General features: G+C 38.3%; 1 protein-coding gene across 1 annotated transcript in view; it reads left to right on the top strand.

The window, feature by feature from the left end:
* Window positions 1-21,384, top strand: part of DNAH3 (dynein axonemal heavy chain 3) — a 55,048-nt gene extending 33,664 nt beyond the window's left edge. The window contains exons 40-62 of the mRNA XM_015642652.2: window positions 39-168; window positions 373-609; window positions 996-1,099; window positions 2,089-2,383; window positions 2,833-3,012; window positions 4,030-4,153; window positions 4,245-4,401; window positions 4,847-4,990; window positions 5,515-6,181; window positions 6,292-6,457; window positions 6,791-7,007; window positions 7,955-8,137; window positions 9,059-9,257; window positions 10,156-12,297; window positions 13,235-13,460; window positions 13,820-14,064; window positions 15,395-15,511; window positions 16,290-16,444; window positions 17,103-17,270; window positions 17,619-17,761; window positions 18,335-18,539; window positions 19,808-19,945; window positions 20,129-21,384. Coding sequence (XP_015498138.1) covers window positions 39-168; window positions 373-609; window positions 996-1,099; window positions 2,089-2,383; window positions 2,833-3,012; window positions 4,030-4,153; window positions 4,245-4,401; window positions 4,847-4,990; window positions 5,515-6,181; window positions 6,292-6,457; window positions 6,791-7,007; window positions 7,955-8,137; window positions 9,059-9,257; window positions 10,156-12,297; window positions 13,235-13,460; window positions 13,820-14,064; window positions 15,395-15,511; window positions 16,290-16,444; window positions 17,103-17,270; window positions 17,619-17,761; window positions 18,335-18,539; window positions 19,808-19,945; window positions 20,129-20,482 — 6,696 coding nt within the window. The 3' untranslated portion in view covers window positions 20,483-21,384. The remainder of the gene's footprint in view (window positions 1-38; window positions 169-372; window positions 610-995; window positions 1,100-2,088; window positions 2,384-2,832; window positions 3,013-4,029; window positions 4,154-4,244; window positions 4,402-4,846; window positions 4,991-5,514; window positions 6,182-6,291; window positions 6,458-6,790; window positions 7,008-7,954; window positions 8,138-9,058; window positions 9,258-10,155; window positions 12,298-13,234; window positions 13,461-13,819; window positions 14,065-15,394; window positions 15,512-16,289; window positions 16,445-17,102; window positions 17,271-17,618; window positions 17,762-18,334; window positions 18,540-19,807; window positions 19,946-20,128) is intronic.

Raw genomic sequence — 21,384 nt, 5'->3', positions numbered from 1 at the left:
CTGCATTGTCACACAGCTGTTTCTTTTTCTCCTGGTAGGTCAATAACTTATTTATGTGGCTAGTTGAGCCCTGTTTGGATTTTATTGACCATCATTGCAAAGTCATTGTAAAAACATCCTCTATTCACCTGAGTTACAGCTTGATGAAACTCTATTCTTCTCTCCTTGGTAAGTACCCTAAGCTGCCTGGTTTTTATTTCAGTTTTGTTGTTTTTTTTCCTGCCATGTCCCAGGACAAAATATAGGTTATAAGATGCAAGATAAAACCAAAGCAATTCCTTAATGTTGAGAATACTTTTGCAAAAACACATTTTGAATTGGGATTTATGGTTGCTACTGGCATTTAACTAAAATTCAAAATATGTGTTTTAGACGAAATAAAGGAGTCTGATGAAGAGGACAGTGAAACCATGTCTCCTCATCAAATCACCTCGTGGCTGCAGGCCCTTTTCCTTTTTGCTTTGGTGTGGACAATTGGAGGGATCATCGATGCAGACAGCAGAAGAAAATTTGATTCATTTTATCGCAACTTGCTCAATGGGATGAATGAGGAAAACCCACGCCCTAAAAATGTGAAGCTTAACAAAAACAATATCTTCCCAGAAAAAGGTGCTTCTTCAGAACTGTGCCTGCTTGGCTCTTTATAAAGCAGTAAGAAAGCTTGGCACTTAGTGTGCCTGGCAGATGTTGAGTCTGCAGCAGAGCCACCATCTGCCAAGCCTTGGGCTGCACAGTTGGGTGCCCTTTCCTGGCTCTTTAATCCAGGAGTAGCATATGCCTCCTGTTGTACTCAAACACTGTGGCTGAATCTGACCTAAAATGATATGGTGATGATAATGGCAGTGGGGGTGTGACTGGGGGGGGTGGGGGTATATTTTGTGTACTAGAAAGCTTCCATTATCTCACAGTTTTGGAAATCTCACACTGAAATTGCTGAAGTTTATTTTTATCATTTAATCAGTGGGTTTTCCTATGTTGTGTTTTTCAATTAACAGGGAGTGTTTATGACTTCTATTTTAACAAGCATGGCCACGGGCAGTGGAACATGTGGACAGACTACATCACAAAAGAAGAGCAAGTTATCGCCCCAGGGGCTAAGGTGCACATTGGTATCTTTATTATGGAAAATAATTATTTGACTAAATAATTAGGAGGTATAAATAACTATATTAGGCTGTTTGATGATTGCTTTGCAACATTTCATTAATCCCTGTGAGCTCCCTTTCATGCTTTTGTCTCAATTCTAGTACCACTAGCTCTCAAGTTCAGCACTGCAGGTGCACATGGAGCCCTGAGGTTGCCTGGTGGTTAAAATTTGGGTTCTGCTTTGTTCTCTAACAGCATTTGATATTGGGGAAACCATGGTGGGAAAAAGCCAAAGCCTGAATTTCCATGCCTTCATTTCTGTTTTCAGGGGTTGATCTCTTGATATTGGCGTATGAATTAGAGAAAGCAAGCAAAAAGACTTGCTTTGGGATGTGGGGAGCAGTACTGAGAGTGCTGGATCCCTTCCATTGCCAAATAGGGGCACTCAGATTTTGATGGCAGCTGTGAACTGAATGGAAGAGAAGCACAAGAGATCTGCAGATGAAATTTCAAGATAACTTAAGCTTTTTTCAACTTTTTATTCCATTGTAGTTGCAATTGTCTTGTCTATTAAGTACACAGAGAGATGTAAGATTACATTTCATTCTGCTGCTGAAAATCTTTTCTCGATATCAAATCCACAGCTGCTAACTATAAGTAAAAAATGAGGAAGAGAAAAAAATTTCCTTACCAGTGTTCCTTTCTCTTTGCCCAGTAACAGAGCTCAGCCATACTGATCTCTGTAGTCCTCCAGGCTTTATATAATGTCTGTGAACCATAATATAGGTAATACTGGTTGTGCTATTCACTGTATAAGCCCTGAACAAGGAGTGAGGCCATAGTATTTACTAGAACCTTGTTATAGCTTAGGTTTTCAGAAAACAGAAATTTTTTAAAATGCATTTGTGCTACAGGGTTCCTGTAGTTGCTTGCAAATATTCATGTTGATTAAGGTATTAGATGTTTGATTTTCATGCTTTATTTTACTTTCCTGTGTAACAGGTATCTGAGCTGATCATTCCAACAATGGAAACTGCCAGACAAATGTTTTTTCTTAAAACATATGTGGAGCATAATGTCCCTTTGCTTTTTGTGGGTCCCACTGGCACTGGAAAAACAGCTATAACAAACAACTTTCTACTAAAACTTCCAAAGGAAAAATACATCCCAAGTTTCATCAACTTCTCTGCAAGAACCTCTGCTAACCAGACCCAGGATATTATTATGTCTAAGCTGGACAGAAGAAGAAAAGGATTATTTGGACCTCCAGCAGGGAAAGAAGCTATAATTTTTGTGGGTAAGACATGTTTTTTTAATTTTTTAAAAATAATTTCTGTTCTGGCTTTAGGCAAAGAGACTAGTAAATTTGGATTGCCTCAGTGCTTTTTTCAGGCATTCAGAGAATTCTAGAATCTCCTGAGTTGGAAGGAAACCACAGGGATCACCAAAGGATTAGCATTGCTCTTGTTGAGAGATCTAAGTGGTGGTTGTCTTCAGAATAGTTCTTAGAGTTGCAGTGGGACATAGCATGAAATAAAACAAAATCACCAGCCACACTAAGTTAATCCATCACCCCTAATTATGCCTGAGAGGTGTGATGGTATTTGATTTTGGTTAGTTCAATGGGAAGCAGGAATAAAAACACATAGTCTTTTTCTACCTATAGTTCAGTTATTTTTCCTTCTTAGAAGAAAACTGAATTCCTAAACACTGAGGATTTTTATTCAATGTTTGTGTTCTCCACAGATGACCTAAATATGCCTGAAAAGGAAGTGTATGGAGCCCAGCCAGCTATTGAGCTTCTCAGGCAATGGATTGATCATGGACACTGGTATGACAGGAAAGATGCATCCCACATCAGTATCATAGATGTCCTGCTTGTCACAGCTATGGGTCCCCCTGGGGGAGGCAGGAATGACATTACAGGTAGGAAATACATTACTGTGGCAGGTGGTTGTCTAGCTGACTGAAGTTAAGGGGTGGGTTCAGGTTTGCTGATGGCAAATTCTACATTTATCTGTGACTGGTGTATCTACAGGTGCCTTCACTGAGTGGATCATTCCAAGTACAGGTCTGTTATGTTCAAGTTCAAATCTATACCTTTACCAGAGGGAGTTTAATCAACATTAGAAAATGTGTTTAGTGTTGATCAAATTGTGAATATCAAAATTTATTCTAAAATTAGCACTGGAGTATATTTCAGTTTTCTGTTCTTGGAAAAGGGAGGGAATACATCTGCTTGCCATGTCTCTGGCAAGTCTTTTCTGAAGTTGTATCTCCTGCTGCTAAGGTAGGCTGCCTGCATTTATTTACAAGAATGTTACCTGCAAGTCCATGATTCCTGTCACAGCACCATAAAGGAGGTTGTATTTTCTAATGAAAAAATTATGTAAATAAAAGCCCTAATGTAGCTGCAGCTACATTATTATAGACTATATACAGCTGCATTGTTATAAGGCACTTCATGCTGCTTTGCTTCTTATAAACACTGTGATAGAGAAATGACTGTATGTATTCTAAATAGGCTTTATGAAAATAACCCTTCTGATATAGCTAAATTTCTAAAATATACTCATGTACAGACTGATTCTTTTTTGGTGAAAGCAAATAATAAGATACTTGACTTTGTAAAACTGTGTCATATAATCAAGAAGGCTGAGGTGAGCTTAAATTTTAAATTGGGTAATAGCAGCCTTTTAATGGAGATTCATGTTTTACATATTCAAAACAGTTGTTTTAAGTTAAATACTGATAGAAAATGTAAACCAGTTTATATTTATTTTGCTTCACTGCTTGGGAAAAATTTGCCAGAAACAAAATAATGAAGCTGGTGCCAGATTCAAATGTTCTTTTAGTGACAAGCAAACCTAGAAGATTCTAGCTGAAAGGTGGAAAAATATTTGAAGATTCAAATCTCTCTGCATCCTTCTGTGTGTCTTATAGGACGCTTCACACGGCACTTGAATATTGTCTCTATCTGTTCTTTCAATGATGACATTTTAAGCAAGATTTTTACTGCAGTTACTGACTGGCACTTTGGTAAAGGCTTTGATGCTTCATTTTTGAGGTAATGGGATCTATTTCCTGTAGCACCTTCGTTATCTTTTCCCTGTGATTTATCTGCAGAAGTTAAAATTGTGTTTCATTTCCTTCTTAAGGCTGGGTAAGATGATGGTCCAAGCAACATCGGTGCTTTATAAATTGGCAGTGGATAATTTTCTTCCAACTCCTTCAAAATCCCACTATGTCTTTAATCTGCGGGATTTTTCCAGGGTTATTAAAGGAGTTCTTCTCTGTCCACACACTCATTTGCAAGTAAGTTGTAGCTTAATTATGTTGATGTAGGAGAGAGCAGTGAAAAAATTAAATTATTTTTATAATACATGAACTGTGATTTCAATAGATTTACAGGGTTTAAGATCAGAATAGTCCCTGAATTCCCTGTTACGTGTTTTCTGTCTGTCTCTGAGGGAGAGAGCTGTCATTTTGTTAATACAATTTGCTTTGATATAGTAGAGAAAAATGCTTTGACACGAGAGTCCCAGTTTGTGTTGGCAGGAAGGACAAGATGGTAACTAGGTGAGGAATCCAGTTAAGTTAGCAGATGCTGGGCCATGTGCTGAATGGCTTGGGATCGAAAGATTCCCACTGAGTTTAGTACAAGGTATTGCAGGGTCCAGATGGACATTTCTAACCTTTTCTTTTTGAATAAATCCTGCCTGAGCTATATTTACCTATTTTTTTGTATTTACATTTTCAGGATGGAGATAAACTGATCAGACTTTGGGTTCATGAGGTTTACAGAGTTTTCTATGATCGCTTGGTTGATGAGGATGACAAGAGTGTTTTCTTTCAGATGGTACAAGAGACAACATTAAATAGCTTCAAACAGAACTTTAATAAGGTATTTTTGGGTAATGTGCTGGGACCAAGGTGATGCATTTTCAGAAATACTTAAACATTGAGACTAAGTCATTATTGGAGACATTTTGCAATATTTTGACCAGTGAATTTAAAAAATATGGATAATCTTCTGTTCAGCATCGAGTATTCATATCAGAATGATTCAGAACTTCTGAGGGATTCTGTATTGATACAAAGGACCAGCTGGAATGGAATAAATGTCTTGCACAGCATTTATCTGTGTTTCTACCCAAGATAATTATTTGGATGATCCAATGAGTGTAGTGGGTACCTTTCTGAGAAGCCTTTTTAGAACTAGTCCTATATTTGATAGCAGTATCTCTCTGTGAGGTGTGCATATGTAGGAACCTGCAGTATTATTTTCCAGACCAAGGCTGAAACCAGAACAGTGAAAAACAGTGCTTTCTGCAGTACTAATGCTATGTAGATAAGGATTATTACAATGTTAAGGAAAATAATCCTCTAATAGCTAGAATTATCTGTTGATTCTTGTCTTTTTCCTAGGTACTGAGTCATCTTTCACCTACTGGAGTAGTCACTGATGATAGTATTCGTGGCCTGTTCTTTGGAGACTATTTAAAGCCAAGCAGTTCTGTCAAAATTTATGATGAAATCACAGACTTAAAGCAGCTGACAAGTGTGATGGAATTCTACCTTGAGGAATACAACAATATCAGCAAGGCCCCCATGTCCCTGGTCATGTTCCAGTTTGCTATTGAGCACATCTCGAGGATATGCAGGGTACTGAAACAGGATAATGGACACCTGTTGTTGGTGGGCGTTGGTGGGAGTGGCCGGCAAAGCGCGACCAAGCTTGCCACCTTCATGAATTCCTTTGAGCTCTTCCAGATAGAAATTACCAAGTCCTATGGCATCAGTGAATGGAAAGATGATATTAAACAAGTCATGCTGAAAACAGGTGTTGGTAACAACAATATGTCCTTTTTGTTCTGCGATAATCAAATAAAGGATGAATCATTTGTAGAAGATATCAACATGCTTTTAAATACTGGGGATGTGCCTAATATCTTTGCAGCAGATGAGAAAGCTGAAATTGTTGAGAAAATGCAAAGTGCAGCAAGGATGGAGAACAGGAAGATTGAAGCCACGCCCCTTGCTATGTACAGTTATTTTATTGAAAGGGTGAAGAAAAATTTGCATATTGTCTTAGGTCTGTATACAATGCATTATTTCTTAGAATGTTTTTATTTAGATTTATTTGTTTTTCTGCTTCCTAACTGCAAAGAAACTTGGCTAACGATCATGTTTTTATTTTTGTAGCCATGAGTCCTATTGGAGACGCATTTCGGAATCGATTGCGGATGTTCCCTTCACTGATAAACTGCTGCACCATTGATTGGTTCCAAACCTGGCCTACAGATGCTTTGGAAATGGTTGCTCACAAGTTTTTAGAGGATATTGAGCTCAAAGATGACATTAGAAAAGAGTATGAATTTATCTCTTAAGAAACATATGAAGCAAAAGTTTGTTCCCCTGCCCCTCATGCACCCAGTGTATTTAATCTGTCCTTATACATGGACAAAGCTAAGCCAACTCAGGGATTTCAGTGCAAGTCAAAGATACCAAGACATATGTATCTGATGTTTCTGAAAATCAGACCACTCTTTGAGAGGAGTCCAAAATATTCCTAATAATGGGGAAAATACATTTCAGCCTTCCCTAACACTAATACGACTTTATAAGCTTAAGAGTGATTTTTTAAGAGTAGCAAAAAAGACAAGACTGTATTTTCAAAGTAATGTGGAAAATGTTTCCCTAGGGTTGTGTCAGTGTGCCAGTATTTCCAAGAAAGTGTGAGAGAACTCTCTGATGGCTACTACGCTACGCTGCGCAGACACAACTACGTGACACCAACTTCCTACGTGGAACTGATTCTCACCTTCAAGACCCTGCTGAACAGAAAAAGGGAAGAAGTCGACATGATGAGGACTCGTTATCTTGTGGGACTTGAAAAGCTTGAATTTGCATCTTCACAAGTAAGTTTCAGATGAAAATGCTGAATATGTGCCAAATGCATACTTCAGGGTGGGGTCTGTATGGTTGAAACTTATAAAAATTAAACTTATCAATTTGTTCTTTACTATATTCATGATGCTATTGATGGTTTTCTATAGGAAGCCAGCAGGAAAAGTTAGATTTCTGCTTAGTGAGTTGAAGAAACTGTGATCTCTATGTTTGGATTATAACTCTTAATAGAAAACAAAGTTAAAATGAAGGTACTCATTAAATGTTGAAGGAGTAAACATTATAAATTTCATTATTTTATCAAAACCTTATATGGACAATCCACCTCAGCATTCTAGTACCTATTACCCTTTCCAAAATAGGGGAGAAATTGAAAAACATTGCAAGACAATACTAAACATTAATTCCTGAGTAGATTCCAAGTAGAAAATTGATCAGGTTCCAGAAAAATAATTACTTTTTCAACCCATGTGATCCAGGGATTGATCCTTCCAAGATACAAACTAAAGGGGCTTTCAGATACTTGCTGGATGAAGAAGATCCAGTTTGCAGCTGTTGCTGTCACTAATTCTGTGTTCCATTCCAGGTTTCTTTTGGATTTTGTTTTCCACCTGTGCACTAAAGGATTATTTGGATTTTCAATATCTGAAATAGACTGAAGAAAAAAATACAATTAATCAATATATTTCTCATTATTGACATTAATGAATCTTAAAAACACAATTATATTGCATAGATGATGATAAATATACCTTTAAAATCTAATCAGTTAAATGAAACATCTTTTAGTAAAAATAAACTAGAGAACTATTAATTCTTTAGGTTAAATGTTCTTTTTTTGGTGTATTACTATAGGGTCTTCCAGTCTTTATTCCTAAGACATCAAGATATGAAATGAATGCAGTGTTTGACTTCTCTTGATGCAGACTTTTTCTTGATTTCCTGTTGTATTCATCAGGTTGCAGACATGCAGAAGGAACTGACTGACCTTCAGCCTGAGCTGATTAAAACGTCTGCAGAAACAGATAAAATGATGGTCAAGATTGAAAAGGAAACAGTTGAAGTAGATGCAAAAAAGGCAATAGTGTCAGCAGATGAAAAAGAGGCCAATGATGCAGCTGCTGTTGCTCAGGGTATTAAGGTAGAGCACAAGGGTTTGAGCCTGGAGCATGACGGGTTCCAAGTAAATGGGAGCTGTGATGATGTGATGATGTGTTAATGGGCTGAGCCAAGCTCTTAAAGTAATGAAATTGCAGATGATGAATGACATGCTTCTAATATAAACACAGTAAATTTAGGCTGTTTGGACTCTGGCTGCATCTCACCATCCTGCGTAACTTCCCTTCTAGTTCATGTTCCAAAAATTGCATAGCTTTTATTTCTCTGCTAATATATTCTCATTTTCAACAGATTGAATAATGAGTTTATACTGCTTCCAGGCCCAAAGACAGCTAATGTAGAGTTAGCTGAGGTAATTTGGCATATGCTGCATGTAGTCCTATTAGGCATAACTTTAGAGGTAGTGCCATAGCCAGACGTCTGTAACACAGAATTTCCTGTGGGAAGACTCAAGATTCCACAATACTTTTTCTGTAACTAGCTGGAAATGTCAGTGATATTTAATATGGGTAATTGCTGAGATCAGAGTATATGATAAAGAATTTAAGCTACACAGTATCCATTTTTCATCTGATCAGCACTGTAAGATTTAACTGTGCTAATTTACTGTAAGATTTAACTGTAAGAACAACTGTATCTAATCTTTATTTTAATTCTCATTGCTAAACCAGAGAGACTTTGATCTTGAAAGCTTGTCTGACTTTTTCAACTATCACTTCAGCTTATGGAAGTTACTAATTTATCTACAAACCTTCCCTCTTTAAACTGTACAGTCAAATTGTGAAATTAGTTTTCTCTCCTAGAAACACAATGTTGTGAAGAGTCTATTTAATGGCTACTGAAGAAGAGAGAAGGTTCTGTAAGGCTGTGCTGTAGTGGGGTGGTCAGGCTGCAGCCTGGTATTGCAAGAAGGTTTATAGCTTTCTGCCCCATGTCTTAACAGGATGAATGTGAAGCAGACCTTGCAGAGGCTCTGCCAGCTCTGGCTGCAGCAGAGGCAGCTCTTAACACCCTGAATCCTTCCGACATCACTCTTGTGAAATCCATGCAGAATCCACCTGGTCCTGTCAAACTCGTCATGGAGAGTATCTGTATCATGAGGTCAATTAAGCCAGAGAGGAAACCCGACCCCAGTGGCAGTGGTAATGGCACAGCTTTTGTTATCCCTGCCCCAGGAATGTGTGGGTGCTGCTGTGGTGTGCTGGTGAGGTGCTTCTGGCATGAATGCAGCTGTGTGCACTGGGGGTGCATTTTGCTGGCAGTGACAGGTACACTGAGTAGTGAAGAGCTGCTTTTACCATGCTAACATACTGCCCTTGCCTGACATTGTTGTACAAGATTTGTAAATATGATCCCAGTCACCAGCACAGGCTTCTCTTCAACTTGCTTTGACCCAGCCTTGGGATTTGCATTGCCTTGAGAGACTCAGGGTTCTGGAGGTGTGCTGTGCACCATCTACCTGTGTTTCCCCTCTAATCCCTGCTTCCAAACTATCACTTATGCTGGGGGAGGGAATTCTAGTTATACCTCTGCCATAGATTATTCTAGCAAGATTTTTCTTGTGTGGTTTAATGTTGTTATTGTGGGATTGCACAGGATTTACAAGGTAGGAAAGAGACCTTTTTCTTTCACTTTTTTCCTACCTTATACAGTTCAGCCCTTCATAATTAAAAATAAGAATTATATAAATGCCTTTCATCCAAAATGGTCTTATCTAGATTAAGACAGAATACTTCCACAGTTATTAATTTATCTAATAGACGATGCCAAGAAAGACTGTATAGTAATTTCTTTCCCTGAATGTGCTTTGTTGATTTAGAATTAACATGCAGTTAATAAATATGATATTTGTTAGTGATACTGAATATGCTGTATGAATACATTTAGGTAATGATTTTCCCAAACTATTTAATAGTCTTTGCATAGTAAAATTCCATTGCAATATCATTGATATTAATTCTCCATACTGTGTTTCACATTATTATTTTCAGTTTGAACATGCATGTATTGAACCTGATTTTAGTCTTATTTGCAATATAGGGAAAATGATCGAAGACTTCTGGGGGCCAGCTAAAAAACTTCTTTCAGATATTAAGTTCCTTGACAGATTAAAGTCATTTGACAAGGATAAAATTCCTCCTGCTATAATGAAGAAAATTAGAGAGAAGTTTATGAATCATCCAGATTTTCAGCCAGAGGTCGTAAAGAACGTCTCATCTGCCTGTGAAGGCCTTTGCAAGTGGGTGCGAGCCATGGAGGTCTATGACCGTGTTCAGAAAGTGGTTGCCCCAAAGCGCGAGCGTTTGCAAGCGGCTGAAGCAATACTGGATGTTCAAATGCAGAAGCTGCAAGTGAAGCAAGCAGAACTTAAGGAGGTTGTTGATCGCCTTCAAGCTCTGCAAGATGAGTTTGATGAAATGAATAACCGGAAGAGAGACTTAGAGAATAATATTGAACGTTGTTCACAAAAGCTGGTGAGAGCTGAACAGCTGATCAGTGGCCTGGGTGGAGAGAAGGAGAGGTGGACAGAAGCTGCACGGTTATTAGGAATTCAGTACATAGACCTAGTAGGGGATGTGTTGTTGTCATCAGGAACTGTGGCTTATTTGGGAGCCTTTACTGTCGATTATCGCCTAAAATGTCAAAAGCAGTGGCAGGATCTGTGCATTGAAAAGAACATTCCATGCTCCAGTGATTTTAGCTTAAGTAATACATTAGGGGATCCAGTCAAAATCCGTGCATGGCAGATTGCTGGATTGCCAGTTGATTCTTTTTCCATTGACAATGGTGTAATTGTTTCTAACTCAAGAAGATGGGCTTTAATGATAGATCCTCAAAGGCAAGCTAACAAGTGGATAAAAAACATGGAGAAAACTAACAAGCTGGCAGTTATCAAATTATCCGACACACATTATGTGAGGACATTAGAAACTGCTCTTCAGCTTGGAACACCAGTCTTGCTAGAAAATATTGGTGAAGAATTAGATGCTTTCTTAGAACCTATTTTATTAAAGCAAACATTCAAACAACAAGGAGTAGAATACATGAAATTAGGGGAAAATATAATTGAATATTCAAGAGACTTTAGGTTTTACATGACAACCCATTTAAGAAATCCTCATTATTATCCTGAAGTGGCTGTGAAAGTTTGTCTACTCAATTTCATGATTACACCTTTGGGTCTTCAGGACCAGCTTCTTGGAATTGTAGCTGCAAAGGAAAAGCCTGAGCTAGAAGAAAAGAAAAACCAACTCATTGTAGAAAGTGCAGCCAATAAGAAACAACTAAAGGAAATAGAAGATAAAATCCTGGAGGTCCTTTCTCATTCAGAAGGCAACATCTTAGAGGATGAAACAGCAATTAATATTTTGTCTTCATCCAAAGAGTTATCTGCAGAAATCTCTGAAAAGCAAAAAATTGCCTCTGTAACTGAGAAGGAAATAGATTCTACTCGAATGGGGTATAAGCCAGTTGCTGTTCATTCAGCTGTTGTCTTCTTCTGCATCTCTGATCTGGCCAACATTGAACCTATGTACCAGTATTCACTGATTTGGTTCATTAACTTGTATGTTCAATCTATTGCTAAAAGCAGAAAGAGTGGACGTCTATACGAGAGAATTAAAAGTATAACTGACCATTTCACAGTAAGCATCTATAATAATGTCTGTCGTTCACTGTTTGAAAAGGACAAGCTGTTATTCTCCTTCCTTCTAACAGTAGGCATTATGAAGGGAAAAGGCAAGATAGATGATGCGGTTTGGCGTTTCCTACTGACAGGAGGTGTTGCTCTTGATAATCCTCACCCCAATCCAGCTCCAGACTGGCTGTCTAACAAATCATGGGCTGAGCTCGTGCGTGCATCTTGCCTGACAAACCTCCAGGGACTAATGGAACACGTAAGAGACAATTCTTCCGAGTGGAAGCCAATCTATGACTCTGTCAGACCCCATGAAGAAGCCTTCCCAGACACCTGGAGCTCACTGACAGGGTTAGATCGCATGGTTATTCTCAGGTGTCTGCGACCTGACAAAATTATCCCAGCAGTGCAGATCTTCATTGTGGAAAACATGGGAAGAACGTTTATTGAACCACCTACATTTGATCTTGGAAGAAGCTACAGTGATTCAAATTGTTGTGCCCCTTTGATTTTTATATTATCACCTGGTGCTGATCCTATGGCAGGTGAGATTGGTATTAAAAAATCTTTTTTCATCTGGTTAAATGTCACTGAGTCTGACTAAACCGTTAATAGTGTAGGCCCCCTCATTTATATTTAAAATGTCTGTAAAGTACAATACAGCAATGATGGAATATCAAACACTGGCATCTGCCCATATGCAAACAGTGATAGTAAAATTGTTAGAGGGTGGAATAAAAGCAGTGGTGATGAAATGTCTTGGTCTCTGAGCAGCAATTTGGGGATCTAACAGATTGTAGCATCCAGACCAGTTTATAATTGGTACTTGCATTACAATTCTTTCAGTGGGTGTTGGAGGTTTGCCCCAGTCTTTATTGCAACCGCTTCTCCAGTAAGTTTCCTCCCTCTCAGTTATTAATTAAATGATTTATAGGCCACACTTAAAAACACATTTGTTAAATGTCCTTTAAAGTATAACCACACAGATTATTTTTAAATCTGGTTTTCTGCCAATGGAATTGTGACATGGAGCCATACCATAAGGATGTATTTCCAGAAAGTACTGATTTTGATAGCAAAGCTGGCTATTTTTAGCCAGATCTAAAGATCCAATTTGAAGTTCAACCCCGATAAACAATTGTACCTATGCAATAAAGGCTGCTGTGCAGCCTTGAACTGAACACTTGGGGCCAAAGAAGAGGTCAGCCATTTAACCTGGATAGTTTTGGGGTTGGGTTCTTTTAAAATTAATATCTTATATCCCTAAATTTTAGTATATGCCTCAGGGACACAGTAACTGACACAGCATATGATATCACTTCTGGGTTGTTGAGGTGGGTTTTTTTGTGTTTTTTTTTTTAATAGAGTAAAATATTTGTTGAATTTTCTCCTTTAATTACATTATAAAAATGATGAATATAACATATTCTACTTTCTAATAGACTTTGTCTTTGTTTGCATGTATAAAACTTGCCATCATAGGTTTGCTAAAATTTGCTGATGATGTGAGCATGGGAAGTTCAAGCATTCAAACGGTTTCACTTGGCCAGGGCCAGGGCCCAATAGCAGAAAAAATGATTTACCAGGCTATTACTGATGGAACCTGGGTAGTGTTACAAAACTGCCATCTTGCAACCAGCTGGATGCCTGCCTTGGAAAAAATCTGTGAGGAAGTCATAGTGCCTGAGAATACCAATGATAAGTTCAGGTAGGATTTTAGTATTTTGCTGTTTTTAATGTATTTCCTGTTTGCTGAAGACACTACTAAAAAGAAATTAAAATAACTTCTGTAAGAATGCCTAAGTATGATATTCATATAATTTATGTGCAGTGATAAAATAAAGATCCATAATTAAGAGGTCATCTTTTCTACCTGCCCAGTATAATCTACTTTATGCCTGCATTTTAGACCAAATTTAGATGTTAGCTTAATAGTTAAGCAAGTAGTAAAATTTAGTCTTCTAAACATCAAGATGCGGGATTATATTATTGATTTTATTATTATTACTACGACTTCTCTTACTATATATGAATTTTTAATAATGTGCTTTTCAAACTTCTTTTTAGGTTGTGGTTAACTAGTTATCCATCAGAAAAGTTTCCTGTTAGTATCCTCCAGAATGGCATCAAAATGACCAATGAGCCTCCTAAAGGCGTTAGAGTGAACCTCCTTCGCTCATACCTGAATGATCCCATCTCCGACCCTGTGTTTTTTAAAAGCTGCCAAAAGCCAAAAATGTGGCAAAAACTGCTTTTTGGCCTTTGCTTTTTCCATGCTGTTGTGCAGGAAAGGAGAAACTTTGGCCCACTTGGTAAGTTTTTGAATATTTTGTCTCATTTAGAAAAAAATTTGTGCTTTCAAAATTGCATTGCTGGAGCCTCTCTGTTAAAAGGCAGCACTGTTAACAGAATTACAAGAGTGCAATCTGCATTGCACAGAACATCATAAAGTCTAAAAGCTGTTATTTGCAAGGATTCTTATTCAGCCAAAGCTACTTTTGAAGCTACTAAAAGTATTACCCTGGGGAAGACTAGAAAATACTATTTTTCCTAATAAATATATTATACAGTAGTTACATGAAATTATAGCTTACTAAATTATTCCTTATTACTGTAGTTCTTACTAACAATCAAGTTCAGATCTGTTTTAAATTCTTGTAATTAAAAATATGCCTTCTTCTATTCTGATTTTGTTACTTATGTGCATACTTTGTTTTATCAAACCTAGTGCATGTATTTACTTGGTGTGAAACAAATCTGGAGCTGCAGTGTGTTGTTTGTAACATAGCAATGAAAAGATATGTATTCATAAGTTTTCTTCTTCAGCTTTTTCTGTAATCTTCAAATATGTAGAAAACCATATAGAATTTCTGTATAGCATAGAAATATATGGACTTAGAGATTCCATTTTTATAACTATATAAAGTTTATGTTCTGCACTTGTGTAAATGAAGTTCTCAGTCTTCCATTCCAGCTGAGTCTATCTTCGTCGTAACAGGCTGCTGTTAGGAAATGTTATATTTTGACTGAAATCCATTGTCGTCAGTAGTCAGCTTTTAAATAAGCACTAAACTTCCAGTATGAAAACACTCATTTATTGCTTTAGAGTGAAAACTGAATTTTCTAGAGACCATTTTCTAACATAATGTCTACTTCTAACATGGCCACCTATCTGGGTGAAGAAGGATAGTTGCATCAATAGCCCTATTTTTGATTTTCACTAGGGATTTAGGCTTTCTGAAAGATTCTTTTATGTGGAGTATGTTCCTATTTGTTTGTCTGCTTGCTCGCTTTCTTGTTTTGTTTTACTGTTACTGTGAATGTCATCTGCAAACAGTGTTAATAGAGGGGCAGATTAAAAATTGTAATCAATAAATGAATTAAAACTCCTGTTCTCATTGTGTCCAGATAGCAACAGATTAGCTTAAAGTACAAGCAGGTAAAATAAAATTTTCAGGATATTGTGATGCCAAAGTTTCTATGCTTAATAAACAGCCTGGTATATTCCAGGCTTCTTTTAGATTATCTGGCAGTTGTATCTTCAGCTCTGTAGCAGCAGTGTAGTACCAACACCAGCATTTCCTGAGCCCAGCTGTCAGTACATTGCACCACTGCCCTGTGTATCTTTTCTGAATTGAACAGGTTGGAATATTCCATATGAATTCAATGAGTCTGACCTCAGAATCAGTATGCAGCAGATCCAGATGTTTCTGAATGAGTATGAAGAAATCCCATTTGAAGCCCTGACCTATCTAACAGGTACTGACATTACATCCCCTCACATGTGTTCATTGACATTGCTGGGCACTTTCAGCTGATAAATTGGTGAGTTCTTGACAAATTGAGTGGATTCCACACCGGTTTGTTTTTCTGGCCTTCCACATCCACTGTGGATGTTGTTGGATGGATGTTGGAGCTGGACTGTAATTGGAGTTGGATCCCAAACCCTCAGATGTCATTGTTGTTTTGACTTGTATATGGCTACAATAACTGATGGTCCAGCAAACCTCCTGGTCTTTGCTTCATAACATCAGATAAAACCATCTGAAGGATGGCCTCTGAAGGTTCACCTTCACTGATCAATGTGAGCCTGACAGAGGAAGCTTTGGCACTTCACCAGAGGATGTGATAATACTCAGGGGTTTTAAAGCAGGAGGTGTTGGTGTGTGTAAATAACTCAGCTGCTGTGGCTATTCTGTTCTCTTTCTTTGGGGAGATAAGCTGCTTTTTTGTCAGCCTTGTCATTCTTGATTTTTGTTAATGTTATGATTATTCTATGAAAAAGAATTCTGGGACATGAGCTCAGATCAGCTCATAGTGCTCCTTAAACCTCCCATATTAAGACACATACATTTGGCCCATAGATGTTCAAGTGTCTAATTTATATTGGATCAATTGAAGTATAAAACCTAAAAACTTTGGAAGATCTGGAACTTTGGAGCTCCAGATTACTAGAGTTTCACATTATTGGAAAACAATTTTTATTTGTTCATTAACTTTCAGGTTTTTTGTCCTGGTTTTCTTTGTCTTTTTCCAGGGGAGTGTAACTATGGAGGCAGAGTGACAGATGATAAAGACAGGCGTCTTCTCCTGTCCCTTCTTTCCACAGTCTACAACAAGGACATAGAACAGGAGAAGTACATGCTTTCAGCTGGAAGTGACTACTACATACCACCACATGGCCCATATGAGGTGAGGAGACAACAAGTGTAAATTCTTCTGACTTATTGGGGAAGAACTTACCTACACTGTGCTTATCTAATGCTGAATAAGGAAACAGAGAATACACCCCATAAGATCATAAAGCCATGCCAGAATGTATCTTGTGTATGAAAGATGAATCTGGCACTATGAATCCCAGTGGGGGTGTAGAGATCATTCAGTACTCGTGCATTTGTTGATGCAGAGAGCCACCCTTGAAAGCAGCAGTCAGGAGGAAGAGGTGGAATGGCAGGTGTATACTCAATTTTCATCTTCTTTTTACTTCCTAACAGCTGCATAGAGATAATGAACATGCTCAAATCCCACCTATTTGTGTAGCCCACAGTTACACATCCAGCATCCTACCCCTTCTGTGATTCCTACCAACACTCCTTGGATAACTCCTTTCTAATGTACTTTCCTTTCTCCTGCCACTGACACAAGGGTGATAATAACTCCTCTGTGAGTTTTTGAATCACTCAGAACTTTCATATTTACCTCTATGGAGAGTCAGTCAATTCCTGGATATGTTTAACAGGGAACTACCAACTTGAATTGTAAATGGGAAGGTTCTGTCCCATTTGGATTTACTGACCATCTATAAATATCACTTTGCATGATGTCTGACATCTGAATGCTTGTTTTACAGTCTTACATTGAATACATACGAAGTTTGCCAATTACAACACACCCTGAAGTGTTTGGACTTCATGAAAACGCAGACATCACCAAGGATAATCAGGAGACCAACCAGCTTTTCCATGCAGTGCTCCTGACTTTGCCTAGAGAAGCAGGGGGAGCTGGCAAGTCCCCTCAGGTAACTGGGGAAGAAAGATCAATTTGCACTCCAGAAAGGTGCCCTTTCCTAGATCTCAGAGTAATCCAAAACCTCTCATCTCATGACTGTAGCATTGAGAGTAGATGTGAATGTCCCTGCAGAGAAGCAGATGGATTTGGCATGGCATCTTTAAAGATGGAAGATACCTTCATGAGTTTGCATTCAAACAGATTAATACCACATGTCCTGGCAGCTCAGGTTACTCAGGCCAAATCCATGCCCCTTTGAGATACAGATAAATAACCTTTCAAGTCTCTCAGATTTAACATCCTATATTTTATACTCAAGTGGAATATTTTGTTACTCACTACAAACTTGTGACTTCAGGAAGTTGTTGAAGATTTGGCACAGGACATCCTATCCAAATTACCAAGCAGCTTTGATATGGAAGAAGTGATGAAGGCATACCCAGTACTGTATGAAGAGTCCATGAATACTGTTCTTAGGCAAGAACTAATTAGATTTAACAGGTATGGCTCAGTGTTTTGTGTAGTACTTCTTAAACTGAAATATACTTGTGTTCATTGGTGCTAGCTGCTCACAAGCCTTAAACAAGCCTTTTACAATGCATTTTTCTTAACATGTTAAATCCTGCTTTGGATGAATCTTTTAAAAAGACTTGAAAGCTGCAGCTGAGTACCTGAATATAGCAATAGTACCCGTATTCTTGGATTATGAATGAGATTTGAGTTCTGTTGAGGTAGAACAGCCTACTTTAGTCTTTGTTAGCGATACCCAGGCCCCAGTATTCACAGCACACCATGACAATGAGTGTTACAAGCTTTAAAGCTCTTGTCACTTGATTTCCCTTGTCTAGAAGGAAAATTTTCACTGCCTTTTATTCTGTGTGTGTGTTTTTATTCTGTGTGTGTGTTTGTTTGCTTTTCTAAAGTTAAGTAAAGAGTTTTGATAACTACAGGTGAGATAAGGAATTTTGACAGGATGTTTACCACCTCTGTCAACTCTTCATTCAAGTTAGACTGAGGGGCATTTAGCCAGGTAGTAAGAAGTAAATAATGACAATTCCTTTGTTTTCTCTGAAGGCTTACAGAAGTTGTTAGGAAGAGCCTCATTAATATAGGCAAAGCCATTAAAGGCCAAGTGTTGATGTCTTCTGAGCTTGAAGATGTTTTTAACAGCATGCTAATGGGAAAAGTGCCATCGATGTGGGCTGCCAAATCCTATCCATCACTGAAGCCTCTGGGAAGCTATGTGTCTGATCTCCTCTGTCGTTTGGAGTTCTTCCAGGTCTGCTAAACTGAGACTGAAGGGTCTGGGGAGTTGTAGTTGAAAGCTGGATGGAGAGAGTGTGTCAGTGCTGTCCTTGCTCAGCAGTCCCTGGGTAGCTCCAGCCTGTGAGCTTCTCTCACACACTCATGGCCAAATATGCTCTGCATTAGCAGCACTGCAGTTAGCTGGGCAATTGCTCAGGGTGAGCTGGGAGCAAGATCCCTTAGTGCTAATCCAGTGCTGCTTTTGGTAGTTTCCATCTTTCTATTTCTACAAGATTCATTTTAGTTTGAATTGATGTCTTAATGACTTCCTTGCTGAAAGGACACTGAGCTGGGTGTGAGAATGCTTTAGAACCATTGCATAACAGGCACTATGGAATTCTATATACATGTCTGTAAATAGCTTTCAGGTTTCATAAAATGTGGCACCACTTTCACATGCTTTTTGAACAGGCTATTTTATTTTTAACTTACCATTCCATTATTTCCATTGCACTTTTAGCACTCTTAAAACTACTTAAAATTTTGGGTGTACCTTAAACAGTGAGCTACTGAGATTTAGTGAAATCCCATAGAAGTCAGGAGAGGAGAAAGCTAGGAAAAAGTGTTTGAGATTTATGTAAATGGTGGAATTTCCTGTTTGCTGGATCAGAGCATTATATGGGCTTCTTTTGACTCTAATAACTTAGTACTGTAGTAGTGTGAAGACATTCTGCTCTTGTTTTGCTTTTTCCTACTGCATTGTGTGGACAAAGCCTAAGATCTCCTTGTCTGGCATCTTTGTACAAGAATGATTTCCTCTACTAAGATCTGATGTGTGGGTGGCAGTGAGTGTTCTCACAGTGAAGAGACATTGATCAGTGAAGAATATAAAATAATTTGTCTTTTTTTTGTTTGTTTGTTTGGAGATTGGTGTTTACAAGACTGTAAAAGAAAGTATTTTGATAAAACTGTCAAAATTCAATCACTTTTCTTGTTTTTGGAGGCCATTGTCTAACTTAACAAAAATGTGCTTATGCTATTTTTATGAAATTTTTCTCAGTAGCACTGAATTCTGGTTGTTTCAGAATGAGTGATTATTTTTGTTGTCATCCTAAACTGTGATTTGTTGTCTCTGAAAAACAGAAAATTGATGGAAAGATGCAGATGGTCCCATCAAGGCTTAGATCTCTTTGTGCTGTTTGAGATTACCTGAAAAGACATCCCTTTTCTGGTGAATTTGCACAGTGAAGCCACAAATATATTGGATTGTTTTTTACATTTGTTTTCTCTCTTCTTATTCAGAATTGGGTTGACAAGGGGCCACCCACAGTCTTTTGGCTCTCAGGATTCTTCTTCACTCAGTCTTTTTTGACTGGTGTTTTACAAAACTTTGCCAGAAAGTACACCATCCCAATTGACCACATTGGATTTGAGTTTGAGGTAAGAAAATTGTAGAAGAATTTTATTTTTCTTGAACAGCTTGAAACATGTTCTGGGGCAGCAAGAAATAGAGTTTTCAGATGAAAAGGTATTTTATTTAAAGGAGTAATTTCAGACTGTCACTTAGAGGATTCAGTATACTCCAGATAAAAATAAAATCAAGCAATGGTTTAATCATTCTAGGTGATGAAACAGGAGCACACAATGGAGAAAATGCCAGAAGATGGGGCTTATGTGAGAGGCCTTTTTTTGGAAGGTGCACGATGGGATAGAGAATCCTTGGTAATTGGAGAGTCACTACCAAAAATCCTTTATGATCCTCTGCCCATAATATGGCTGAAACCTGGAGAAAGTTCCAAGTTTCTTCATCTGAACATCTATTCATGCCCTGTATACAAGACAAGTGAAAGAAGAGGTGTCTTATCCACCACTGGGCACTCAACCAACTATGTTCTGTCGATTGATCTCCCTTCAGACAAGCCCCAGAAACACTGGATAAATCGAGGTGTGGCAGCCCTGTGCCAGCTGGACGACTGAGAAGGTGCAATATTGAGATTGTAAAGATATGTTTTACTCCTCAATGGCTGCATGGCTGTTTTTTTTAAATGAAATTGGGCCTAAAGAGTGTTGATGCTGATTTTACTGGGAATCTACTTCACAATTCTTGCAAAAGGATTTTGGATTTGCCTACAATTTCTGTGTCCCAGGAGTATGTAGGACAAGGAGGGAGGAGATGAGAATATTTTGTTGTCAACATATGAAACCAATCCTCCAGTCCTCAGATAGAATGAACTATCAAAGCTGTATTATAAAACTGTAGTAATTACTTGATTCCCCTCAGAATTTCCATGGAAAACTTATCAACAGCACATGTATTGGGAGCTGCCATTTCTCAGAACAGTATGCTTGTGCCATATAACTCTTTTTTTCAATATTGAATATTCAATATTCAGTATTCAATATTCAATATTTACCTACATATTCCAGGTACCTGATACATGGAGCAGTTTTCTTTCTGTATAGTCTCACTTTACTTCCTGCCAGCAGCCCAGCCCCACACACAGCCACTCACTCACCCCCCCCACTATCTCATGGGGTGAGATAAAGACAGTTTAACAGCGAAAGCAAAACACAAATAAAGCAAAACAATTAATTCCCTGTTTCCCATGGGCAGGCAGGTGTTCAGGCATTCCCAGGAGAGCAGGGGCCCATCACATGTAATGGTGACTGGGGAAGACAAACACCATCACTCCAAATATCCCCCTCTTCCTCCTCCTTTCCCCCACTGTACACACTGATCATGATGTCACATGGTCTGCAATGTCCCTTTGCTCATTTGGGGTCATCAGTCCTGGTTGTGTCTCCTCCCACCCTCCCACACACCCCGATTTCCTCCCCAGCCTGGCAGTATGAAGAGCAGAAAAGGCCTTGTCTCTGTG

This window comes from Parus major, chromosome 14, assembly GCF_001522545.3.
Source record: "Parus major isolate Abel chromosome 14, Parus_major1.1, whole genome shotgun sequence".
NCBI classification, from domain to species: Eukaryota; Metazoa; Chordata; class Aves; order Passeriformes; family Paridae; genus Parus; species Parus major.
Note: the sequence above shows the minus strand (reverse complement) of the source record. Positions and strands in the feature narration are given on the sequence as shown.